This window comes from Triticum aestivum, chromosome 4A (assembly GCF_018294505.1).
Source record: "Triticum aestivum cultivar Chinese Spring chromosome 4A, IWGSC CS RefSeq v2.1, whole genome shotgun sequence".
NCBI classification, from domain to species: domain Eukaryota; kingdom Viridiplantae; phylum Streptophyta; class Magnoliopsida; order Poales; family Poaceae; genus Triticum; species Triticum aestivum.
The window spans coordinates 511,664,732-511,687,412 of record NC_057803.1 but is presented as its reverse complement, the minus strand read 5'-3'; the positions used below and the strand labels follow the sequence as shown (position 1 = coordinate 511,687,412).

General features: G+C 43.0%; 1 protein-coding gene across 1 annotated transcript; it reads right to left on the bottom strand.

The window, feature by feature from the left end:
- Window positions 1–44: 44 nt before the first annotated feature.
- LOC123086642 (uncharacterized) lies at window positions 45–1,459 on the bottom strand. The gene has a single exon (XM_044508417.1). It carries the CDS (start codon window positions 1,322–1,324, stop codon window positions 281–283), a length of 1,044 nt encoding a protein of 347 aa, XP_044364352.1. The 5' UTR covers window positions 1,325–1,459; the 3' UTR covers window positions 45–280.
- Window positions 1,460–22,681: the final 21,222 nt, after the last annotated feature.

Genomic DNA, 22,681 nt, shown 5'->3' with positions numbered 1-22,681 from the left:
GCTCTTGCTGGTTCAGGCTTGAAGCTATTTAACTCGTGGAAGAATAAATGAAATGTCATTTGCTTTATTGATCAGTCCCGGGACACTGTCAATACAAGTTACAAACCAAATTAAAGTGCAAACACATAAAACCACACGCTACAACAACTTCTACACCCTTTACAAAGAAGGAAAAAAGATACAGAAATTTCAGCTGATCGATGAATTAGCAATTCAGGATATCAAATCCAACATTACAAACATCACCAAATTTTTACACGGGATTAAAATCCAGAGGTAATTAAAATTCACCCCGATTCAGTTTTGTGAGGACCTTGTCTCTGAAGATCCCCAGCATCTCATTCCTGCCCCTGATCACCTCATCAAAGACCTGATCAAGAACACAGTCGAACATCTCCACCCCCTCCCGGAGCTCGCCGGACCTCGTCCTCAGCAGCTCCACATGATCCTCGGACTCTTCCGTCTTGCCGCCGATCATGTCCCTCACCGCCGTGACGACACTCTCGTGCTCCGCGATGCTCGCCGGCAGCGCCGCCACACGGTCGTTGATCGCCGACAGCGACTCGCGCCACGGCCGCAGCTGCTCTGGGACGGCGGCGCGGGCGAGCGTGCTGCTGCGCGGGTGCGCGCCGCCGACGCCGACGTCGTCGTCGAGGAGGGAAGGGGGTGAGGCGTGGGTGAGCGCGTGGAGCACGGAGGTGGCCACGACGGCCATTGTGATCTTGGCGACGAGCGTGACGAGGACCATGCTGCCGCTTCCGGTGGAGCTGGAGATGATCTTTCCCCCCAGCCGCTCCGCCTCGCTCACCACTGCCTTCACGTCCGACAGCTTAGCGCGGACGGCGGCGGCCGGCGAGGACGGCGCGTCCGTCTCCTTCGGCGGCCCGGCGCTCTCAGCAACGAGCGAGGCGGCGACACCCCCGGCGCCGGCGCAGCCCACCTGCGCGGCGAAGTCCACCACCATGCAGTAGCGGTGCATCCGCGACACGGCGGACTTGAACGCGTTGCAGAAGTCCAGCAGCGCCGCCGTCTCCTGCATGTACTGCTCCAGCCAGTCCTCGCCGCCGCAGGGGTCGGCCCGCGCGTCGGCGCTCCTGAAGACGGCCAGCAGGTCCCGCTGCATCCGCCTCACCAGGCGCATGGCGTCGGCGCACCACCTCATCGACACCGCGGACCCGCCACCGCCGTCATCATCTTCGGCGGACAGCGTGGCCTCCAGGTGCGCGAGCCCGTCGACGAGCGAGGAGCAGAAGGCGGCGAGGAGAGGGCACTGCCGGCGACGAGCGCCGCCTGGTCTGAGGCATCTCATGGCCGCCATGCTCATGCATGCATAAGAAGATGGAGCAAGAGAGATGACCTGCGTATTTGCATGGTTTGGTTACTTGGAGGAGCAGGGAAGATGGATTTTTTCAAAGGGAGGGAAGAGGAGGAGTGAAGCAAGAGAACAACTTGTATACTATTCCATGCACCTCGTCTACTTTGCTTAACCTCTCCGCACTTCTTCTTTTGATTTGACCTGGGACCGGTTCTTTTTTTTAAAAAAAACTTTTAATCATGACGGTACAATGAACATAAAAAATAACAAAAACTACATTCAGATTCGTAGACCGCCTAACGACAACTACAAGCATTGAAGCGAGCCGAAGACACGCCATCGTCATCGCCCCTTCCTCGTGGGAGCCAGGCAAAACTCGTCGTAGTAAAGAGTCGGGAAGTCGTCGTGCTAGTGCCCCATAGGACCAGCGCACCAAAACAGCAACCATCGTTCTTTGCGTAATTTGACCGGGTTTTTGGTGTTGAATCGAACCGGTCAAAAGTCGGAACGACATTTTTCAACCAAATGAAGATTGCAAGAAAGGTGTGCTACCAAATTGAGTCAATATTCATAGGAAGCAAACCCAATTCAAGAAATTGCAGAGAAGTCTGAAATCCAAAGTCTGGATACTGTTGCAGATGGTAACAGGTAGTACTCACACGGTCACACCTACCGAAGGGGGTTTGTCCTGGCAAGTTTCAGTAGCTTGGTCCAACCAACCAGCCTTCACCTTGGTGTTTGTCCAGGTGTTTGGATTTGGATGTAGGAACAACCATTAAGTTATTGATTGACTTGCAAGGATGGATGGGATGGGGGGCCCTTTTGGGAGTGATGCCCTGACAAGGGAAGTAGTTCACTCTAAGTCTGTCACTGATTAAAAATGGCCCCATGCATGCTTGGCGCAATTCCTTCAAAATGATACTGGTCTTGGGGTTCATCATGAATATATAAACCACATTAGTCCAGCTGTTTGGGTTGGAATTATGCTTCCTAATTTGTGTGGATATCTTGCCTCCAAAACTTTGTTTGGATCGAAGGTTTGGGCTCGTTTCTGGTCAAAATAAATATCAGTGCCTTTGTTAAAAAAATAGTTTGAGAACACGCAATGTGTGCCTTAGCTTTATAAAAAACAGAGGTAAAATATAAGGGCATCTCCAGCCGCGCCCCCAACAGGCCCTCTCCAGGCGTTTTTGCCGCGCCGGCGTCAAAAAAACGGCCCAGTCGCGCCTCCAGAAGCCCGTTTTTCGCCGGCTCGGGCCAAAACTGGTGCCGGCGGACCCAGGCCGAACCCGGAGCCCTGGGGGGCGCTTGGGGAGCCGGCACAAGCGAAAAAGGCGCGTGGGTCCGTCCTGGCGGCGACCCGAGGGCCTTTTCCCGCCGTTTCTTGACGCTTTTCCCTCGCATCTCTCCCGTTCGCTCGCCTTCCTCCCGCCATTCTCTCCCTTTCTCCCGCCAAACCCCCTCCCGCTCGCCTTCCAGTCGCCGCCATGCCGCCGAAGAAGTACGCCATGCCGCGCGCGGCGGCAACCGCGACTGGCGCCGTGGCCCAGCCGAAGCAGAGGAAGCCGAGGGCGCCGCCATCGAAGCCACCGGGCCTGTCGAACGCCGAGTGGAGGGTGGAAGTTCAGCGACGCGAAGCAGTCACCACCGACCGGCGGAACAGGGCCATAGCCAAGAAGGCCCGCGACAACGCGGCGCGCGCGACGGCGTCTTCCTCATCGGTCGACCAGGCGGGGATGAATTCACCCGTCGTCAGCCACGCCCAGTACGCGCCCTGGGGACAGCAAGCCGTTGGATCTCCATGGGGTTCATCGTCGCCCGGCTACGCCGACGGCGACGCGCACGGTGGGTTCAACCCAAACGTGCCCTTCCCTCATGGTCACCCCGCGACGCGCACGCCCTCGCCCGCCTTCGTCGGCGTGCAGTACCCTCCATACAACTACTCGCTGCCCGCCGCCTACGCGTCCACATCGACGCCCCATCTCTACCGTGGACCGCTGCCCTTCTCGCACCTCGGCGACACCGACGACACGGGAGCCGACATGGACGACATCATCGCGATAGGATCGACCGCGGCCGCCGCGTCTCTCGGGTTCGCCACCCAGGACGAGGTAGTGGATCTCAACGGCGACATGGAGGCCGAGCTCGGCTACGTCTACGGCGAGGACGCGCACGAAGCGCAGGAACCCGAGGAGGAGGAGGAGGACGAGGAGGAGGAGGAGGAGGAGGAGCCGGCTCCTGTTCCGACGAAGGGGCGCCAGAAGAAGAAGAAGTGGGCGGCTAGGTTAGGCGAACCGCGCATCAAGTGGACGTCCAAGGAGGAGGAATGCCTCGCCGAAGCATGGAAAGTCGTCTGCCTCGACCCGACCACCGGCGCGAACCAGAGCTTGGAGACGTACTGGGACCGCATCAAGGCCGAGTTCGACGAGCGGAAGCTCGTTGACCCCTACTTCAAAAGGTCTACATGCAGCGCGGCTCCAAGGCGATGGCGAACCATTGGGGGCGTATCCAGTTGGCGTGCAACAAATGGCATGGAATCATCGAGGAGGTCGCGGCTCGCCCGGAGAGCGGCGCCAGCGTTGAGGATCAGGTACGCACGCCGTTCGCCCGCATATCTTTGTCGTCTACGCCCGCCGCCCGCCAACTGTTTGTCCCTCCGCGCAGCTGCTGCGTATGTTCGCCATGTATCGGGGCGACAACCAAGACGCCGACTTCAAGCACCTCCACGTCTACAAGCGCATTGACAAGTGCGAGAAGTGGGCGGAAGTCTGACGTGCCCTCGACAAGGCCAAGGAGACATACAAGCCGGATGCGACGACTCCGGGCGCGTCAGAGGGGCGGCCGGACGACCACAAATTGGCAAAGAAGGGGAAAAACACCGACGCGGCAACCGCACGAGTGCAGGAGTCCATCGAGCATTGCCTCGCCGACGCCCAGGCCCCTGGGGGCGTGCCGGAATGAGCCGAGCCGAGGACAGAGCATGCACATATTCTATATTTTTGCTGCTCGGGAATAATTAATAAGTCATTAATTAACAATTAATGGACGCGTTAATTACTCAACCGTTTCCGATCCTTTTGGATCGTGGGGCTGTTACTTGGACGTGGGGTTTTCTCCACGACCTACCCGGCTCGCATTATATAGTCAAGCAGACGTCTACCCTAGTCGCCGCCGCATCGTATGGTTTTACACCACCATTCCAGAGAATTACGCCGCCATGCAAGTCTTCTCCATCCCCCTTTCCTGCGTGCACCGCGAGAAGGGATAGCAGGCCTCCGGAACCCCGCCTCTCGTGATCCTGTACGGGAGAGGGCGATCAGGTTTTTAGGGAGCGTCCTCGCGCAACTGCTGGCAGCGACGACATGGGCGACAACATCAACGCCGGTGGTGCTGCTCCCACTGCATCGTATGTGATTCTATCCCTCTTGTTCGAGATCGTGGTAGAATTCATGTTTCTAGTATGTGCCCTAAATGTGATCTGTTCATCTACTATGCTAGTTCACATGATTAGTTTAATCTCTGCTAGTGTTGTCATGATTTATCTTCTGTTTATTTGGATTAAATCTCGTAGTAATTTTCTCATATAGGTAGAATTCATGTTTCTAGTATGTGTCCTAGATGTGATCTGTTCATCTACTATGCTAGTTCGCATGATTAGTTTAATCTCTGCTAGTGCTGTCATGATTTATCTTCTGTTTATTCGTATTAAATCTCGTAGTAATTTGCTCATATTTTCAACAACCCAAAAACGTGATTATAGGCAATTTACACCGACTAGTTTTGCTGCGCATTTGAAGCCGCCTACCTTTAAGGGGGGTGCAATATAAGAGGTGGCGCATGAGAGCAGTGTACTGGTTTTAGACCATGTGCTGCTATGACGCCACTAAGGGCAAGCCTGAGGGCGATCTTAATCCAGCACAGTTGAAAGCTTTTGAGAAGATCGATACTCTCTTTAAAGGCGCCCTTCTGAGTGTTCTTGATGATTCCATTGTGGATTCGTATATGTCGTTTGACAATGGCAATGACATGTGGGCCGCGCTCGAGACCAAGTTTGGTGCCTCGGTCACTTGCAGCGAGTTGTATATCATGGAGCAATTCTATGACTACAAGATGACTGATGAGCGCTCTGTTGTACAACAGGCTCATGAGATACAATCATTCTCCAAGGAACTTGAGTACTTTAAGTGTGTGTTGCCGGACAAATTTGTTGCCAGGAGCATCATTGCCAAGCTTCCACCTTCGTAGAACAATTTTGCTACTTCCCTAAAACACAAGAGACAGGAGTTTTCCGTTTCGGATCTCATTGGTACTCTTAATGTTGAAGAGAAGGCGAGAGCAAAAGACACCCGTGCTCGATTTGCCCAGGGAGCTTCTTGAAGGAAATATGCCCTAGAGGCAATAATAAAGTTGTTATTTATATTTCCTTATGTCATGATAAATGTTTATTATTCATGTTAGAATTGTATTAACCGGAAACTTAGTACATGTGTAAATACTGTTGGGGAACGCAGTATTTCAATTTTTTTACCTATGATCACGCAAGATCTATCTAGGAGATGCATAGCAACGAGAGGAGAGAGTGTGTCTATGTACCCTCGTAGACCGGAAGCGGAAGCATTTAGTAACACGGTTGATGTAGTCGAACGTCTTCGCGATCCAACCGATCCAAGTACCGAACGCACGACACCTCCACGATCTGCACACGTTCAGCTCGGTGACGTCCCTCGAACTCTTGATCCAGTTGAGGCCGAGGGAGATTTTCGTCAGCACGACGGGTGGTGACGGTGATGATGAAGTTACCGACGCAGGGCTTCGCCTAAGCACTATGACAATATGACTGAGGTGGAAAACTATGGAGGGGGGCACCGCACACGACTAAGACAAATCTCGGAGTGCCTTTGGGGTGCCCCCCTGCCCACGTATATAAAGGAGGGGGAAAGAGGAGGCCGGCCTAGGAGGGGCGCGCCTATAGGGGGAGTCCAACTAGGATTCCCAATCCTAGTTGGAGTCCCCTTCCTTTTCCAAGAGGGGAGAGAGAGAGGGAGAAGGAAAGAGAGGGGGCGCCGCCCCCTCCCTAGTCCAATTCGGACTTGCCATGGGGGGGGGGGCGGCGGCCACCCCTTGAGGCCCTTCTCTCCTTTCCCTTATGGCCCATTAAGGCCCACTACTTCCCCCCCCCCCACCAGCGAATTCCTGTAACTCTTCGGTACTCCAAAAAATACCCGAATCACTCGGAACCTTTCTGATGTCCGAATATAGCCTTTCAATATATCGATCTTTATGTCTCGACCATTTCGAGACTCCTTGTCATGTCCGTGATCTCATCCGGAACTCCAAACAACCTTCGGTACATCAAATCACATAACTCATAATACAAATAGTCATCGAACGTTAAGCGTGCGGACCCTACGGGTTTGAGAACTAAGTAGACATGACCGATACACATCTCTGGTCAATAACCAATAGCGGAACCTCGATGCTTATATTGGCTCCTACATATTCTACGAAGATCTTTATCGGTCAAACCGCATAACAACATACGTTGTTCCCTTTGTCATCGGTATGTTAGTTGTCCGAGATTCGATCGTCGGTATCCTTATACCTAGTTCAATCTCGTTACGGGAAAGTCTCTTTACTCGTTCCGTAATGCATCATCCCGTAACTAACTCTTTAGTCACATTGCTTGCAAGGCTTATAGTGATGAGCATTACTGAGAGGGCCCAGAGATACCTCTCCGACAATCGGAGTGACAAATCCTAATCTCGATCTATGCCAACTCAACAAACACCATCGGAGACACCTGTAGAGCATCTTTATAATCACCCAGTTACGTTGTGACGTTTGATAGCAAACTAAGTGTTCCTCCAATATTCGAGAGTTGCATAATCTCATAGTCATAGGAACATGTATAAGTCACGAAGAAAGCAATATCAACAAACTAAACGATCATAGTGCTAAGCTAACGGATGGGTCGTGTCCATCACATCATTCTCTAATGATGCGATCCCGTTCATCAAATGACAACACATGTCTATGGCTAGGAAACTTAACCATCTTTGATTAACGAGCTAGTCAAGTAGAGGCATACTAGGGACACCCTGTTTGTCTATGTATTCACACATGTATCAAGTTTCCGGTTAATACAATTCTAGCATGAATAATAAACATTTATCATGATATAAGGAAATATAAATAACAACTTAATTATTGCCTCTAGGGCATATTTCCTTCAGTCTCCCACTTGCACTAGAGTCAATAATCTAGTTCACATCGTCATGTGATTTAAAACCAATACTTCACATCTTTATTTGATTAGTTCACATCTCCATGTGACTAATACCCAAAGGGTTTACTAGAGTCAATAATCTAGTTCACATCGCTATGTGATTAACACCCAAAGAGTGATCATGTTTTGCTTGTGAGAGAAATCTAGTCAACGGGTCTGCCACATTCAGAGCCATATGTATTTTGCAATTTTTTCTATGTCTACAATGCTCTGCACGGAGCTACTCTAGCTAATTGCTCCCACTTTCAATATATATCCAGATTGAGACTCAGAGTCATCCAGATTGGTGTCAAAACTTGCATCGACATAACTCTTTACGACGAACTTTTTGTCACCTCCATAACCGAGAAACATATCCTTATTCCACTAAGGATAATTTTGACCGATGTCCAGTGATCCACTTAGGGATCACTATTGTACCCTCTTGCCAAACTCTTGGTGAGGTACACAATAGGTCCGGTACACTGCATAGCATACTTTATAGAACCTATGGCTGAGGCATAGGGAATGACTTTTCATTCTCTTTCTATTTTCTGCCGTGGTCGGGTTTTGAGTCTTTACTCAACTTCACACCTTGCACCACAGGCAAGAATTCCTTCTTTGAGTGTTCCATTTTGAAATACTTCAAAATCTTGTCAAGGTATGTACTCATTGAAAAAATATATCAAGCGTCTTGATCTATCTCTATAGATCTTGATGCTCAATATGTAAGTAGCTTCACCGAGGTCTTTCTTTGAAAAACTCCTTTCAAATACTCCTTTATGCTTTCCAGAGAACTCTACATCATTTCCGATCAACAATATGTCATTCACATATACTTATCAAAAAGGCTGTAGTGCTCCCACTCACTTTCTTACAAATACAGGCTTCACCGCAAGTCTCTATAAAACCATATGCTTTGATCACTTTATCAAAGCATATATTCCAACCCCGAGATGCTTGCACCAGTCCATAGATGGATCGCTGGAGCTTGCACACTTTGTTAGCACCTTTAGGATTGACAAAACCTTCTTGTTGCATCATATACAACTCTTCTTTAAGAAATCCATTAAGGAATGCAGTTTTTACATCCATTTGCTAGATTTCATAAAATGTGGCAATTGCTAACATGATTTGGACAGACTCAAGCATCGCTACGAGTGAGAAAATCTCATCGTAGTCAACATCTTGAACTTGTCGAAAACCTTTTGCGACAATTCGAGCTTTGTATATAGTAATACTACTATCAGCATCTGTCTTCCTCTTGAAGATCCATTTATTCTCAATGGCTTGCGATCATTGAGCAAGTCAACCAAAGTCCACACTTTGTTCTCATACATGGATCCCATCTCAGATTTCATGGCCTCAAGCCATTTTGCGGAATCTGGGCTCATCATCGCTTCCTCATATTTCGTAGGTTTGTCATGGTCTAGTAACATGACTTCTAGAACAGGACTACCGTACCACTCTAGTGCGGAACATACTCTGGTTGATCTACGAGGTTTAGTAGTAACTTGATCTGAAGTTTCATGATCATCATCATTAACTTCCTCACTAATTGGTGTAGGCATCACTGGAACTGATTTCTATGATGAACTACTTTCCAATTCGGGAGAAGGTACAATTACCTCATCAAGTTTTACTTCCCCCCCACTCACTTCTTTCGAGAGGAAATCCTTCTCTAGAAAGGATCCACTCTTAGCAACAAAGATCTTTCCTTTGGATCTGTGATAGAAGGTGTACCCAACATTTTCTTTTGGGTATCCTATGAAGACACACTTCTTCGATTTGGGTTTGAGCTTATTGATGACCCACAAGTATAGGGGATCTATCGTAGTCCTTTCGATAAGTAATAGTGTCGAACCCAACAAGGAGCAGAAGGAAATGATAAGCAGTTTTCAGTAAGGTATTCTCTGCAAGCACTGAAAATTATCGGTAACGGATAGTTTTGTGATAAGGTAATTTGTAACAGGTAACAAGTAATAAAAGTAAATAAGGTGCAGCAAGATGGCTCAATCCTTTTTGTAGCAAATGACAAGCCTGGAAAAACTCTTATATAAAGGAAAGCGCTCCCGAGGACACATGGGAATTATCGTCAAGCTAGTTTTCATCACACTCATATGATTCACGTTCGGTACTTTGATAATTTGATACGTGGGTGGACCGGTGCTTGGGTACCGCCCTTCCTTGGAAAAGCATCCCACTTATGATTAACCCCTCTTGCAAGCACCTGCAACTACAAAAGAAGTATTAAGGTAAACCTAACCATAGCATGAAACATATGGATCCAAATCAGCCCCTTACGAAGCAACACATAAACTAGGGTTTAAGCTTCTGTCACTCTAGCAACCCATCATCTATTTATTACTTCCCAATGCCTTCCTCTAGGCCCAAACAATGGTGAAGTGTCATGTAGTCGACATTCACATGACACCACTAGAGGAAAGACAACATACATCTCATCAAAATATCGAAAGAATACCAAATTCACATGACTACTTATAGCAAGACTTCTCACATGTCCTCAGGAACAAACATAACTACTCACAAACCATATTCATGTTCATAATCAGAGGGGTATTAATATGCATAAAGGATCTGAACATATGATCTTCCACCAAATAAACCAACTAGCATCAACTACAAGGAGTAATCAACACTACTAGCAACCCACATGTACCAATCTGAGGTTTTGAGACAAAGATTGGAAACAAGAGATGAACTAGGGTTTGAGAGGAGATGGTGCTGGTGAAGATGTTGATGGAGATTGACCCCCTCCCGCTGAGAGGATCGATGGTGATGATGATGATGATGATTTCCCCCTCCCGGAGGGATGTTTCCCTAGCAGAACAGCTTCGCCGGAGCCCTAGATTGGTTCCGCCAAGGTTCCGCCTCGTGGCGGCGGAGTTTCGTCCCGTGAGCTTGCTTATGATTTTTTCTCAGACTAAAGACTTCACATAGCAGAAGATGGGCACCGGAGGCCTGCCCGGGGGCCCACGAGACAGGGGCGCGCCGGGGGGTAGGGTACGCCCCCACCCTCGTGGCTAGGGTGTGGCCCCCCTCTAGTTAATTCTTTCACCAGTATTTTTTATATATTCCAAAACATGATCCCATGAAGTTTCAAGACTTTTGGAGTTGTGCACAACAGGTCTCTAATATTTGCTCCTTTTCCAGTCCAGAATTCCAGCTGCTGGCATTCTCCCTCTTCATGTAAACCTTGTAAAATAAGAGAGAAAAGGCATAAGTATTGTGACATAATGTGTAGTAACAACCCATAATGCAATAAATATCGATATAAAAGCATGATGCAAAATGGACATATCAACTCCCCCAAGCTTAGACCTCGCTTGTCCTCAAGCGGAAGCCAATATTGAAAAATATGTCCACATGTTTAGAGATAGAGATGTCGATAAAATAAAATACAGACATGAGGGCATCATGATCATTCTTAGAACAGCAAGATATATATATATATATATATATATATATATTGTCATATGATTTCTTATGCTAAAGTAACAATTCATTCACAATTTCAAGTATGAATCAGAAACTTCATTGAAAACTAACAAATATAATCTCATTCATTGAAGCAATTGCAATTTATTATAACATCGGAAAGAGTCAATATAAGAGCTTTTCAGCAATTCCACATACTCAACTATCGTTTAATCTTTCACAATTGCTAACACTCACGCAATATTTATGGGTATGGAGTTTTAGTCAGACACAGAGAAAGATAGGGGCTTATAGTTTTGCCTCCCAACCTTTTACCACAAGGGTAACGTCAACAATAATAGTTCATGAAAACTCACATCCAATTAGCTATATATATCAAGATCTTTCCAACACATGTGCTTGCCAAAGGATAAAATGTAAAAAGGAAAGGTGAAGATCACCCTGACTCTTGTATAAAGCATAGGACAAGAATAAAAGATAGGCCCTTCGCAGAGGGAAGCAGAGGTTGTTATGTGCTTTTATGGTTGGATGCACGAAATCTTAATGCAAAAGAACGTCACTTTATATTGCCACTTGTGATATGGACCTTTATTATGTAGTCCGTCGCTTTTATTTCTTCCACATCACAAAATCGTATAAAGCTTATTTTCTCCACACTAATAAATCATACATATTTAAAGAGCAATTTTTATTATATGCAACAATGAAACTTACTTGAAGGTTCTTACTCAATCCATAGGTAGATATGGTGGACTCTCACGGCAAAACTGGGTTTAAGGATGTTCGGAAGCACAAGTAGTATCTCTACTTGGTGCAAAGAATTTGGCTAGCATGAGGGGGAAAGGCAAGCTCAACATGTCGGATGATCCATGACAATATAATTTATTTTGGATGTAAGAAAACATAACCCATTACGTTGTCTTCCTTGTCCAACATCAACTTTTTAGCATGTCATATTTTAATGAGTGCTCACAATCATAAAAGATGTCCAAGATAGTATATTTATATGTGAAAACCTCTCTTTCTTTATTACTTCATATTAATTGCAACGATGACCAAAACTATGTTTGTTAACTCTCAACAACTTTTATTCATCATACTCTTTATATGTGAAGTCATTACTCTACATAAGATCCATATGATCTTTTTATTCTTACTTTTATTCCCTCAAGATCATAGCAAGATAGAAAAGCCCTTGACTCAAAACTAATCTTTATTATGTAAAGCTTATGGACTCGATTACTTAGAAGGATCGTAAAGCAAAACTCAAAACTAGATCATACTAAACTTTATTCTACTAGATCAAGATATTACCAAAAGAATCGAACTAAGAAAAACGGTAAAGGTAGGAGTGTGATGGTGATACGATACCGGGGCACCTGCCCCAAGCTTGGCAGTTGCCAAGGGGAGTGCCCGTACCAGATACTCAGTTCTCTTTTGCTGGTGAACAAGATGGCGGTGATGATGGATAGTCACACATCAAGCATAGGAGATCCTCCAATTTGCGGATAATTCCCTTGAGTGCGATGATATGCTCCTTCAACAAAATATTTTCACATGTGAGATACTTGTTTTGTATGCGAGCTAACTCAATCATCTTGAAATCTTCAATCTCCATTGGGGTAAGAAGATTGTGATGAGGTTGAAGGATGTCTTCATCTTCTGCTGCCAGAACTTGATCCTCCATGGCCTTCTTGATCCCATCATCCTTGTTGATCTCCCAGGGTTCTTCTCTCTTCAGCTCTATCGTCATTAGCCAAGCATCATTGCCCTCATTGTTGGAGGAGGGGGACGACATGATGCCTGGCCTTGATAACTCTGGCAGAAAATAGCTCGAAACAAAAACAGGAGATATTTGCGTGGTACGGTGATCAAAACCTTCGAGGGATTATATAATGAATTTTTACCGACCAAAGTAAGTATCGTGCAAGAAAACGGAGTCCGGAGAGCACACGAGGTGCCCACGAGGCAGGGGCACGCCCAGGGGGGGTAGGGCGCGCCCTCCACCCTCGTGGACGCCTCTTGTCCTTCCCGGACTACTTCTTATTTTCCTATTTTCTTAAATATTCCAAAACGGAGAAAAATTGCTATTAGAACTGTTTTGGAGTCGGTTTACTTACCGTACCACATACCTATTTCTTTTCGGAGGCTGAAACGTTCTGGCAAGTGTCCCTTATGTATTCCTCCAGGGTTACGGTTTCAATAACATTAGTTTCAACATTTATAGGATTACCTGAGATATAATGTTTGATTCTTTGACCATTCACCACCCTCGAATTTGTTCCTTCGAACTTGTTGATTTTTGTGGCACCGGAACGATAGACCTCCTCGATAACGTAAGGTCCTTCCCATTTAGAGAGGAGTTTTCCTGCAAAAAATCTCAAATGAGAGTTGTATAACAATACATAATCACCTACATTAAACTCACGCTTTTGTATCCTTTTGTCATGCCATCTTTTAACTTTTTCTTTAAACGGTTTGGCATTCTCATAAGCCTGGGTTCTCCACTCATCAAGTGAGCTAATGTCAAATAGCCTCTTCTCACCGGCAAGTTTGAAATCATAATTGAGCTCTTTAATGGCCCAATATGGCTTATGTTCTAGTTCGAGAGGTAAGTGACATGCTTTGCCATAAACCATTTTATACGACATACCCTTAGGATTTTTATATGCAGTTCTATAAGCCCATAATGCATCATCAAGTTTCTTGGAGCAATTCTTTCTAGATATGTTAACGGTCTTTTGCAAAATTAATTTGAGCTCTCTATTACTCAGTTCTACTTGACCACTAGACTGTGGGTGGTATGGAGATGCAATTCTATGATTAACATCATACTTAGCAAGCATTTTACGAAAAGCACAATGAATAAAATGTGAACCACCATCAGTCATTAAGTATCTAGGGACTCCAAACCTCGGAAAAATAACTTCTTTAAGCATCTTAATAGAGGTGTTATGATCAGCACTACTAGTTGGAATAGCATCTACCCACTTAGTAATGTAATCAACAACAACTAAAATATGTGTACCCATTAGAGGAAGGAAACGGTCCCATATAATCAAAGCCCCAAACATCAAATGGTTCGATAACAAGTGAATAATTCATAGGAATTTCTTGACGTCTACTAATATTACCAATTCTTTGACATTCATCACAAGACAAGACAAACTTACGGGCATCTTTAAAAAGAGTAGGCCAATAAAAACCGGATTGCAATACCTTATGCGCAGTTCTATCTCCAGCATGGTGTCCTCCATAAGCCTCGGAGTGACACTTACGTAGGATCTGTTCCTTTTCATGCTCAGGTACACAACGTCTAATAATACCATCTACTCCTTCTTTATAAAGATGTGGGTCATCCCAGAAGTAATGTCTTAAATCATAGAAAAACCTTTTCTTTTGCTGGTATGTGAAACTAGGTGGTATAAATTTAGAAACAATATAATTAGCATAATTAGCATACCATGGAGCAATACAAGAAGCAATTATGACAACTAATTCTTCATCAGGAAAGCTATCATCTATAGGTAGTGGGTCATCAAGAACATTCTCTAACCTAAACAAATTGTCTGCAACGGGGTTCTCTGCTCCCTTTCTATCAATAATATGCAAATCAAATTCTTGTAGCAAGAGAATCCATCTAATAAGTCTAGGTTTAGCATCTTTCTTTTCCATAAGATATTTAATAGCGACATGATCAGTGTGAACAGTTACTTTAGAATCAACAATATAAAGTCTGAACTTATCACAAGCAAATACAACTGCTAAAAATTCTTTTTCAGTAGTAGCATAATTTCTCTGGGCACTGTCTAGAGTTTTACTAGCATATTGAATAACATTTAATTTCTCATCAACTCTTTGTCCTAGAACAACACCTATAGCATAATCACTAGAATCACACATAATTTCAAAGGGTAAATTCCAATCAGGTGGCTGAACAATAGGTGCAGAAATCAAGGCTTTCTTAAGTTTTTCAAATGCTTCTACACAATCATCATGAAAGACAAAAGGAACATCCTTTTGTAAGAGATTAGTCATAGGCCTAGAATTTTTTGATAAGTCTTTATTGAACCTCCTATAAAAACCGGCATGACTAAGGAAACTTCTTATACCTTTAATGTCCTTAGGACACGGCATCTTTTCAATAGCATCAACTTTAGCTTTATCAACTTCAATACCTCTTTCAGAAATTTTATGCCCCAAGACAATACCTTCATTAACCATAAAGTGGCACTTCTCCCAATTCAAGACAAGATTTGTTTCTTCACATCTCTGCAAAACTCGCTCGAGGTTGCTTAAGCAATCATCAAAAGAAGTTCCATACACAGAGAAATCATCCATGAAAACCTCAACAATCTTTTCACAGAAGTCAGATAATATAGCCATCATACGTCTTTGAAAGGTAGTAGGTGCATTACATAAACCAAAAGGCATACGTCTATAAGCAAAGGTACTGAAAGGGCAAGTAAAAGTGGTCTTTTCTTGGTCCTCTTTTAACACAGGTAGTTGAGAGAAACCAGAATAACCATCTAGAAAGCAAAAAATGTGTATGTTTGGATAATCTTTCTAGCATTTGATCAATAAAAGGTAAAGGGTAATGATCCTTTTTAGTAGCTTAACTTAATTTGCGGATATCAATTACCATTCTATAACCTGTAACAATTCTTTGTGGGATCAATTCATTTTTATCATTAGGAACAACAATAATACCTCCCTTCTTAGGGACACAATGGACAGGACTTACCCACTGACTATCAGCAACGGGATAAATTAGACATGCCTCCAGAAGCTTTAGTATTTCTTTTCTTACCACTTCTTTCATCGTAGGACTTAACCGTCGTTGGTGATCAACAACCGGTTTTGTGTCTTTCTCCAACTTTATTTTGTGATGGCATAGAGTGGGACTAATGCCCTTAAGATCATCAAGAGTATATCCAATAGTAGCACGGTGCTTCTTTAGAGTTTTCAATAATTTCTTTTCTTCATGCTCTGAAAGGTTAGCACTAATAATAACAGGATATATCTTTTTCTCATCAAGGTAAGCATATTTAAGAGTATCAGGTAATGGTTTAAGCTCAAACACGTGATCACCCTTGGGTGGAGGAGGATCCCCTAGGATTTCAACAGGCAAGTTGTGTTTCAAAATATATCCTTGTTTAAAGAATACTTCATCTATTTCCCTTCTTTCATTCATAAACATATAATTTTCATGGTCGAGCAAATATTGTTCTAAAGGATCATTAGGAGGCACGGCAATATAAGCAAGACCAATAATTTCATCTTTACTAGGCAATTCTTTATCACGGGGTTGTCTACGAAATTTAGCAAAATTAAACTCATGAGACATATCCCCCAAACCAATAGTAACAACATCCTTTTTACAATCTATCCTAGCATTAACAGTATTCAAGAAGGGTCTACCAAATATAATGGGACAAAAGTTATCTTGTGGGGAACCAAGAACAAGAAAATCAGCACGATATTTAACTTTCCCACACAAGACTTCAACATCTCTAACAATCCCAACTGGTGAAATAGTGTCTCTATTGGCAAGCTTAATTGTAACATCAATTTCCTCTATCTCAACAGGTGCAATATCATGCATAATTTCTTTATATAAGGAATGAGGTATTGTACTTGCACTAGCACCCATATCACATAATCCATGATAGCAATTATCTCCTATGTTAATAGAAATAACAGGCATGCCTACAACAAGTCTATGTTTATTTTTAGTGTCAGGTCTAGCAATTCTAGCAGCTTCATCACAGAAGTTAAATAACATGCCCATCGATATTATCGGCCAAGAGATCTTTAACCATAGCAATACTAGGTTCAACTTTAATTTGCTTAGGGGGTGTAGGTTTTCTAGTATTACTCTTACAAACCACAGTTGAAGTTTTAGCATGATCCTTTATTCTAACAGGGAAAGGTGGTTTCTCAATATAAGCAGTAGGAACAACATGATCAACATTATAAGTGATAGTCTTTTCTCCAACTTTAATAGGTGCAACTACTTTTACTTCAATGGAAGGATTATATTTAATCCACTTCTCCTTAGGGAGATCAACATGAGTAGAAAAAGATTCACAGAAAGAAGCTACTATCTTAGAGTCAAGTCCGTATTTAGTGCTAAATTCATAGAAAACATCGGTATCCATAAAAGACTTAACACAATCAAACTTGGGTGTTATACCTGACTCCTTACCTTCGTCGAGATCCCAATCTTCAGATTTGCGTTTAATTCTTTCCAATAAATCCCATTTGAATTCAATAGTCTTCATCATAAAAGAACCAGTACAAGAAGTATCGAGCATGGAGCGATTATTGAGAGAAAGCCGAGCATAAATATTTTGAATAATAATTTGTCTTGAGAGCTCATGATTGGGCATGAATATAACATTGACTTAAGCCTCCCCCAAGCTTGAGCGATGCTTTCTCCTTCGCGAGGCCAAAAATTATATATATAATTACGATCACGATGAACCAGATGCATAGGATAAAACTTCTGATGAAATTCCAATTTCAATTGGTTGTAGTTCCATGATCCCATATCATCACATAGCCTAAACCATGTCAATGCCTTTCCCTTCAAAGATAAAGGGAAGACCTTCTTCTTGATAACATCCTCGGGCATACCTACAAGGTTAAATAATCCACAAACTTCATCCACATAGATTAGGTGCAAATCGGGATGTAATGTTCCATCACTCGTGAAAGGATTAGCTAGCAGTTTCTCTATCATAACCGAAGGAATTTCAAAGTAAACATTTTCAGTAGGTTCAATAGGTTGAGGAGCAACTCTTTGCTCTACTGGTCGGGGTGAAGATACCCCGAACAAGCCCCTCAAAGGATTATGTTCCATAGTAACAAGTGACAGTAAATTTCAGCACACTATATAAAATTTTCCTTACCAAATTCCACCTACCAAAGGCGCTTCACTCCCTGGCAACGGCGCCAGAAAAGAGTCTTGATGACCCACAAGTATAGGGGATCTATCGTAGTCCTTTCGATAAGTAAGAGTGTCGAACCCAACGAGGAGTAGAAGTAAATGATAAGCAATTTTCAGTAAGGTATTCTCTGCAAGCACTGAAATTATCGGTAACAAATAGTTTTGTGATAAGGTAATTTGTAACGGGTAACAAGTAATAAAAGTAAATAAGGTGCAGCAAGATGGACCAATCCTTTTTGTAGCAAAGGACAATCCTGGACAAACTCTTATATAAAGGAAAGCACTCCCGAGGACACATGGGAATTATCGTCAAGCTACTTTTCATCACGCTCATATGATTCGCGTTCGGTACTTTGATAATTTGATATGTGGGTGGACCGGTGTTTGGGTACTGCCCTTCATTGGACAAGCATCACATTTATGATTAACCCCTCTTGCAAGCATCCGCAACTACAAAATAAGTATTAAGGTAAACCTAACCATAGCATGAAACATATGGATCCAAATCAGCCCCATACGAAGCAACACATAAACTAGGGTTTAAGCTTCTGTCACTCTAGCAACCCATCATCTACTTATTACTTCCCAATGCCTTCCTCTAGGCCCAAACAATGGTGAAGTGCCATGTAGTCGATGTTTGATACGTCTCCAACGTATCTATAATTTTTGATTGTTCAATGCTATATTATATTATGTTTTGGACATTATTGGGCTTTATTATACACTTTTATATTATTTTCGGGACTAACCTATTAACCGGAGGCTCAACCCAGAATTGCTGTTTTTTTGCCTATTTTAAGGTTTCGCAGAAAAAGAATATCAAACGGAGTCCAAACAGAATGAAACCTTCGGGAACATGATTTTCGGAACGAACATGATCCAGAGGACTTGGGCCCTATGTCAAGACATCAACCAGGAGGCCACGAGGTAGGGGGGCGCGCCTACCCCCCCAAGCGCGCCCTCCACCCTCGTGGGTCCCCTGTTGCTCCATCGACGTACTCCTTCCTCCGATATATACCTACGTACCCCCAAACTACCAGATACGGAGCCAAAACCCTAATTCCACTGCCGTAACTTTCTGTATCCACGAGATCCCATCTTGGGGCCTGTTCCGGAGCTCTGCCGGAGGGGGCATCGATCATGGAGGGCTTCTACATCAACACCATAGCCCCTCCAATGAAGTGTGAGTAGTTTACTTCAGACCTACGGGTCCATAGTTATTAGCTAGATGGCTTCTTCTCTCTTTTTGGATCTCAATACAAAGTTCTCCCCCTCTCTTGTGGAGATCTATTCGATGTAATCTTCTTTTGCGGTGTGTTTGTAGAGACCGATGAATTGTGGGTTTATGATCAAGTTTAACTATGAACAATATTTGAATCTTCTCTGAATTCTTTTATGTATGATTGGTTATCTTTGCAAGTCTCTTCGAATTATCAGTTTGGTTTGGCCTACTAGATTGATCTTTCTTGAAATGGGAGAAGTGCTTAGCTTTGGGTTCAATCTTGCGGTGTCCTTTCCCAGTGATAGTAGGGGCAGCAAGGCACGTATTGTATTGTTGCCATCGAGGATAACAAGATGGGGTTTTTATCATATTGCATGAGTTTATCCCTCTACATCATGTCATCTTGCTTAAAGCATTACTCTGTTATCTTGAACTTAATACTCTAGATGCATGCTGGATAGCGGTCGATGTGTGGAGTAATAGTAGTAGATGCAGGCATGAGTCGGTCTACTTGTCTCGGACGTGCTGCCTATATACATGATCATACCTAGATATTCTCATAACTATGCTCAATTCTGTCAATTGCTCAACAGTAATTTGTTTACCCACCGTGAATACTTATGCTCTCGAGAGAAGCCACTAGTGAAACCTATGGCCCCCTGGTCTATCTTCCATCATATTAATCTTCCAATACTTAGTTATTTCCTTTGCCTTTTATTTTACTTTGCATCTTTATCATAAAAATACCAAAAATATTATCTTATCATATCTATCAGATCTCACTCTCGTAAGTGACCTGTAGGGATTGACAACCCCTTATAGCATTGGTTGCGAGGATTTATTTGTTTGTGTAGGTGCGAGGGACTCGTGCGTGGCCTCCTACTGGATTGACACCTTGGTTCTCAAAAACTGAGGGAAATACTTACGCTACTCTGCTGCATCACCCTTTCCTCTTCAAGGGAAAACCAATGCAAGTGCTCAAGAGGTAGCAAGAAGGATTTCTGGCGCCGTTGCCGGTGAGGTTTACGCAAAAGTCAACATACCAAGTACCCATCACAAAACCTTATCTCCCGCATCACAGAACCTAAGATCTATGGATCCTCATACGCTTGCTAATATTTTTAAGAGATACAATTATGATGAACCAATTTCTAGTGAGTTTTATGCACTAGATTATCTTTATAAGGTTTTGCTTGAAATTCGTGAATCTGAAAAGTGTGATGAATTACTTTATGAAGCGATTCACGATAGATCTTTGAATAAAAAGCATGATTGCAATGATTTTATTATAAATTCTATTTATGTAAATTGTGCTAATAATATGCAAATCCCTAAGCTTGGGGATGCTAGTTTTGCTACGTCCTCTACTTGTTGTGATGATCATGATTGGGGTGATTCTTCTTATGATCTTGAAAATTTATTTAAGCCCCGTGATGAATGTGATATTGATAATAGTGTTTGCAATAATATTGAAAGTGGGTTTGGAAGAGTGTCAACTTTAGATCCCACATATTTGGATAATGTTCAATCTTATAAAGTTTTTGATAAAAGTGGGTTTGAAGAGGTCATGACTTTAGTTAATGTTAATCCCACTATTTTGAAAGAGTGTCAACTTTGCATGCATGTGGATCGCGTTGAAAATATTTTATGTGATAGCTATTTTGTTGAATTTGCTTATGATCCCACATGTAATTATTATGAGAGAGGAAAATATGGTGGTAGAAATTTTCATGTTACTAAATTACCTCTCATTATGTCGAGATTGCTATTGTTTCTTTCCGCTTCCTTGCATATGCTAGTTTTTGCTTGCCTTGATAATTTGTTTACCTATAATATGCCTATGCATAGGAATTATGTGAGACTTAGATGTGTTTGTCACGCGTTTTATGATGCTCTCTTTGTGCTTCAATTCTTGTCTTTCCTGTGAGCATCGTTGAAATCTTATGCCTAGCTATAAGGCTTTCAAGAAAAGCGCTTGTTGGGAGACAACCCAATATTTACCCTTGCTGTTATTCAATAAATAATTTATCTAGACTCTGTTTTGGTTGTGTTTTTTGTGTTTAATTAGTGTTTGTGCCAAGTAGAACCGTTGTGAAGACTTGGGGAAAGTCTTTTTAATCTTGCTGTAAAAAACAGAAACTTTAGCGCTCACGAAAACTGCTGCCATTTTTATTTGGAAAGTGATATTTAGTTAATTATTTTTGCAGATGATTAATAGATAAATTCCTCACGTCCAGCAATTTATTTTAGAATTTTTTGGGTTCCAGATCTTGCGTTAGCTACAGATTACTACAGAGTGTTCTGTTTTTGACAGATTCTGTTTTTCGTGTGTTGTTTTCTTATTTTGATGAATCTATGGCTAGTAAAATAGTTTATAAACCAAGAGAAGTTGGAATACAGTAGGTTTAACAAAAATATAAATAAAGAATTGAGTTAATTACAGTACCTTGAATTGGTGTTTTCTTTTCTTTCGCTAAGGGAGCTCACAAGATTTTCTACTTTAAGTTTTGTGTTGTGAAGTTTTCAAGTTTTGGGTAAAGATTTGATGGATTATGGGACAAGGAGTGGCAAGAGCCTAAGCTTGGGGATGCCCATGGAAGCCCCAAGATAATCTAAGGACACCTAAAAGCCAAAGCTTGGGGATGCCCCAGAAGGCATCCCCTCTTTCATCTACTTCTATCGGTAACTTTACTTGGAGCTATATTTTTATTCGCCACATAATATGTGTTTTTCTTGGAGCGTCTTGTATGATTTGAGTCTTTGCTTTTTAGTTTACCACAATCATCCTTTCTGTACACACCTTTTTGAGAGACACACACATGATTCGCAAATTATTAGAATACTCTATGTGCTTCACTTATATCTTTTGAGTTATATAGTTTTTGCTCTAGTACTTCACTTATATCTTTTAGAGCATGGTGGTAGATTTGTTTTATAGAAACCATTGTTCTCTCATGCTTCACTTATATTATTTTAAGAGTCCTAAAAAACAGCATTGTAATTTGCTTTAAATATTTTAGGCATTCAATATTAATAATAAAATTTTCTTTATGAGTGTGTTGAATACTATGAGAAGTTTGAAACTTGATAATTGTTTTGAGATATGGAGATGGTGATATTAGAGTCATGCTAGTTTAGTAGTTGTGAATTTGAGAAATGCTTGTGTTGAAGTTTTTGATTCCCGTAGCATGCACGTATGGTGAACCATTATGTTAAGAAGTCGGAGCATGAGGTATTTATTGATTGTACTCCTTATGAGTGGCGGTCGGGGACGAGCGATGGTATTTTCCTACCAATCTATCCCCCTAGGAGCATGCACGTAGTACTTTGTTTTGATAACTAATAGATTTTTGCAATAAGTATGTGAGTTCTTTATGACTAATGTTGAGTCCATGGATTATACGCACTCTCAACCTTCCACCATTGCTAGCCTCTCTAATACCGCGCACCTTTCGCTGGTATCATACA

Bases quoted from the DNA above. Each gene is read 5' to 3' on its own strand.
- LOC123086642 (XM_044508417.1), bottom strand. From the start codon at position 1,324: ATGAGCATGGCGGCCATGAGATGCCTCAGACCAGGCGGCGCTCGTCGC.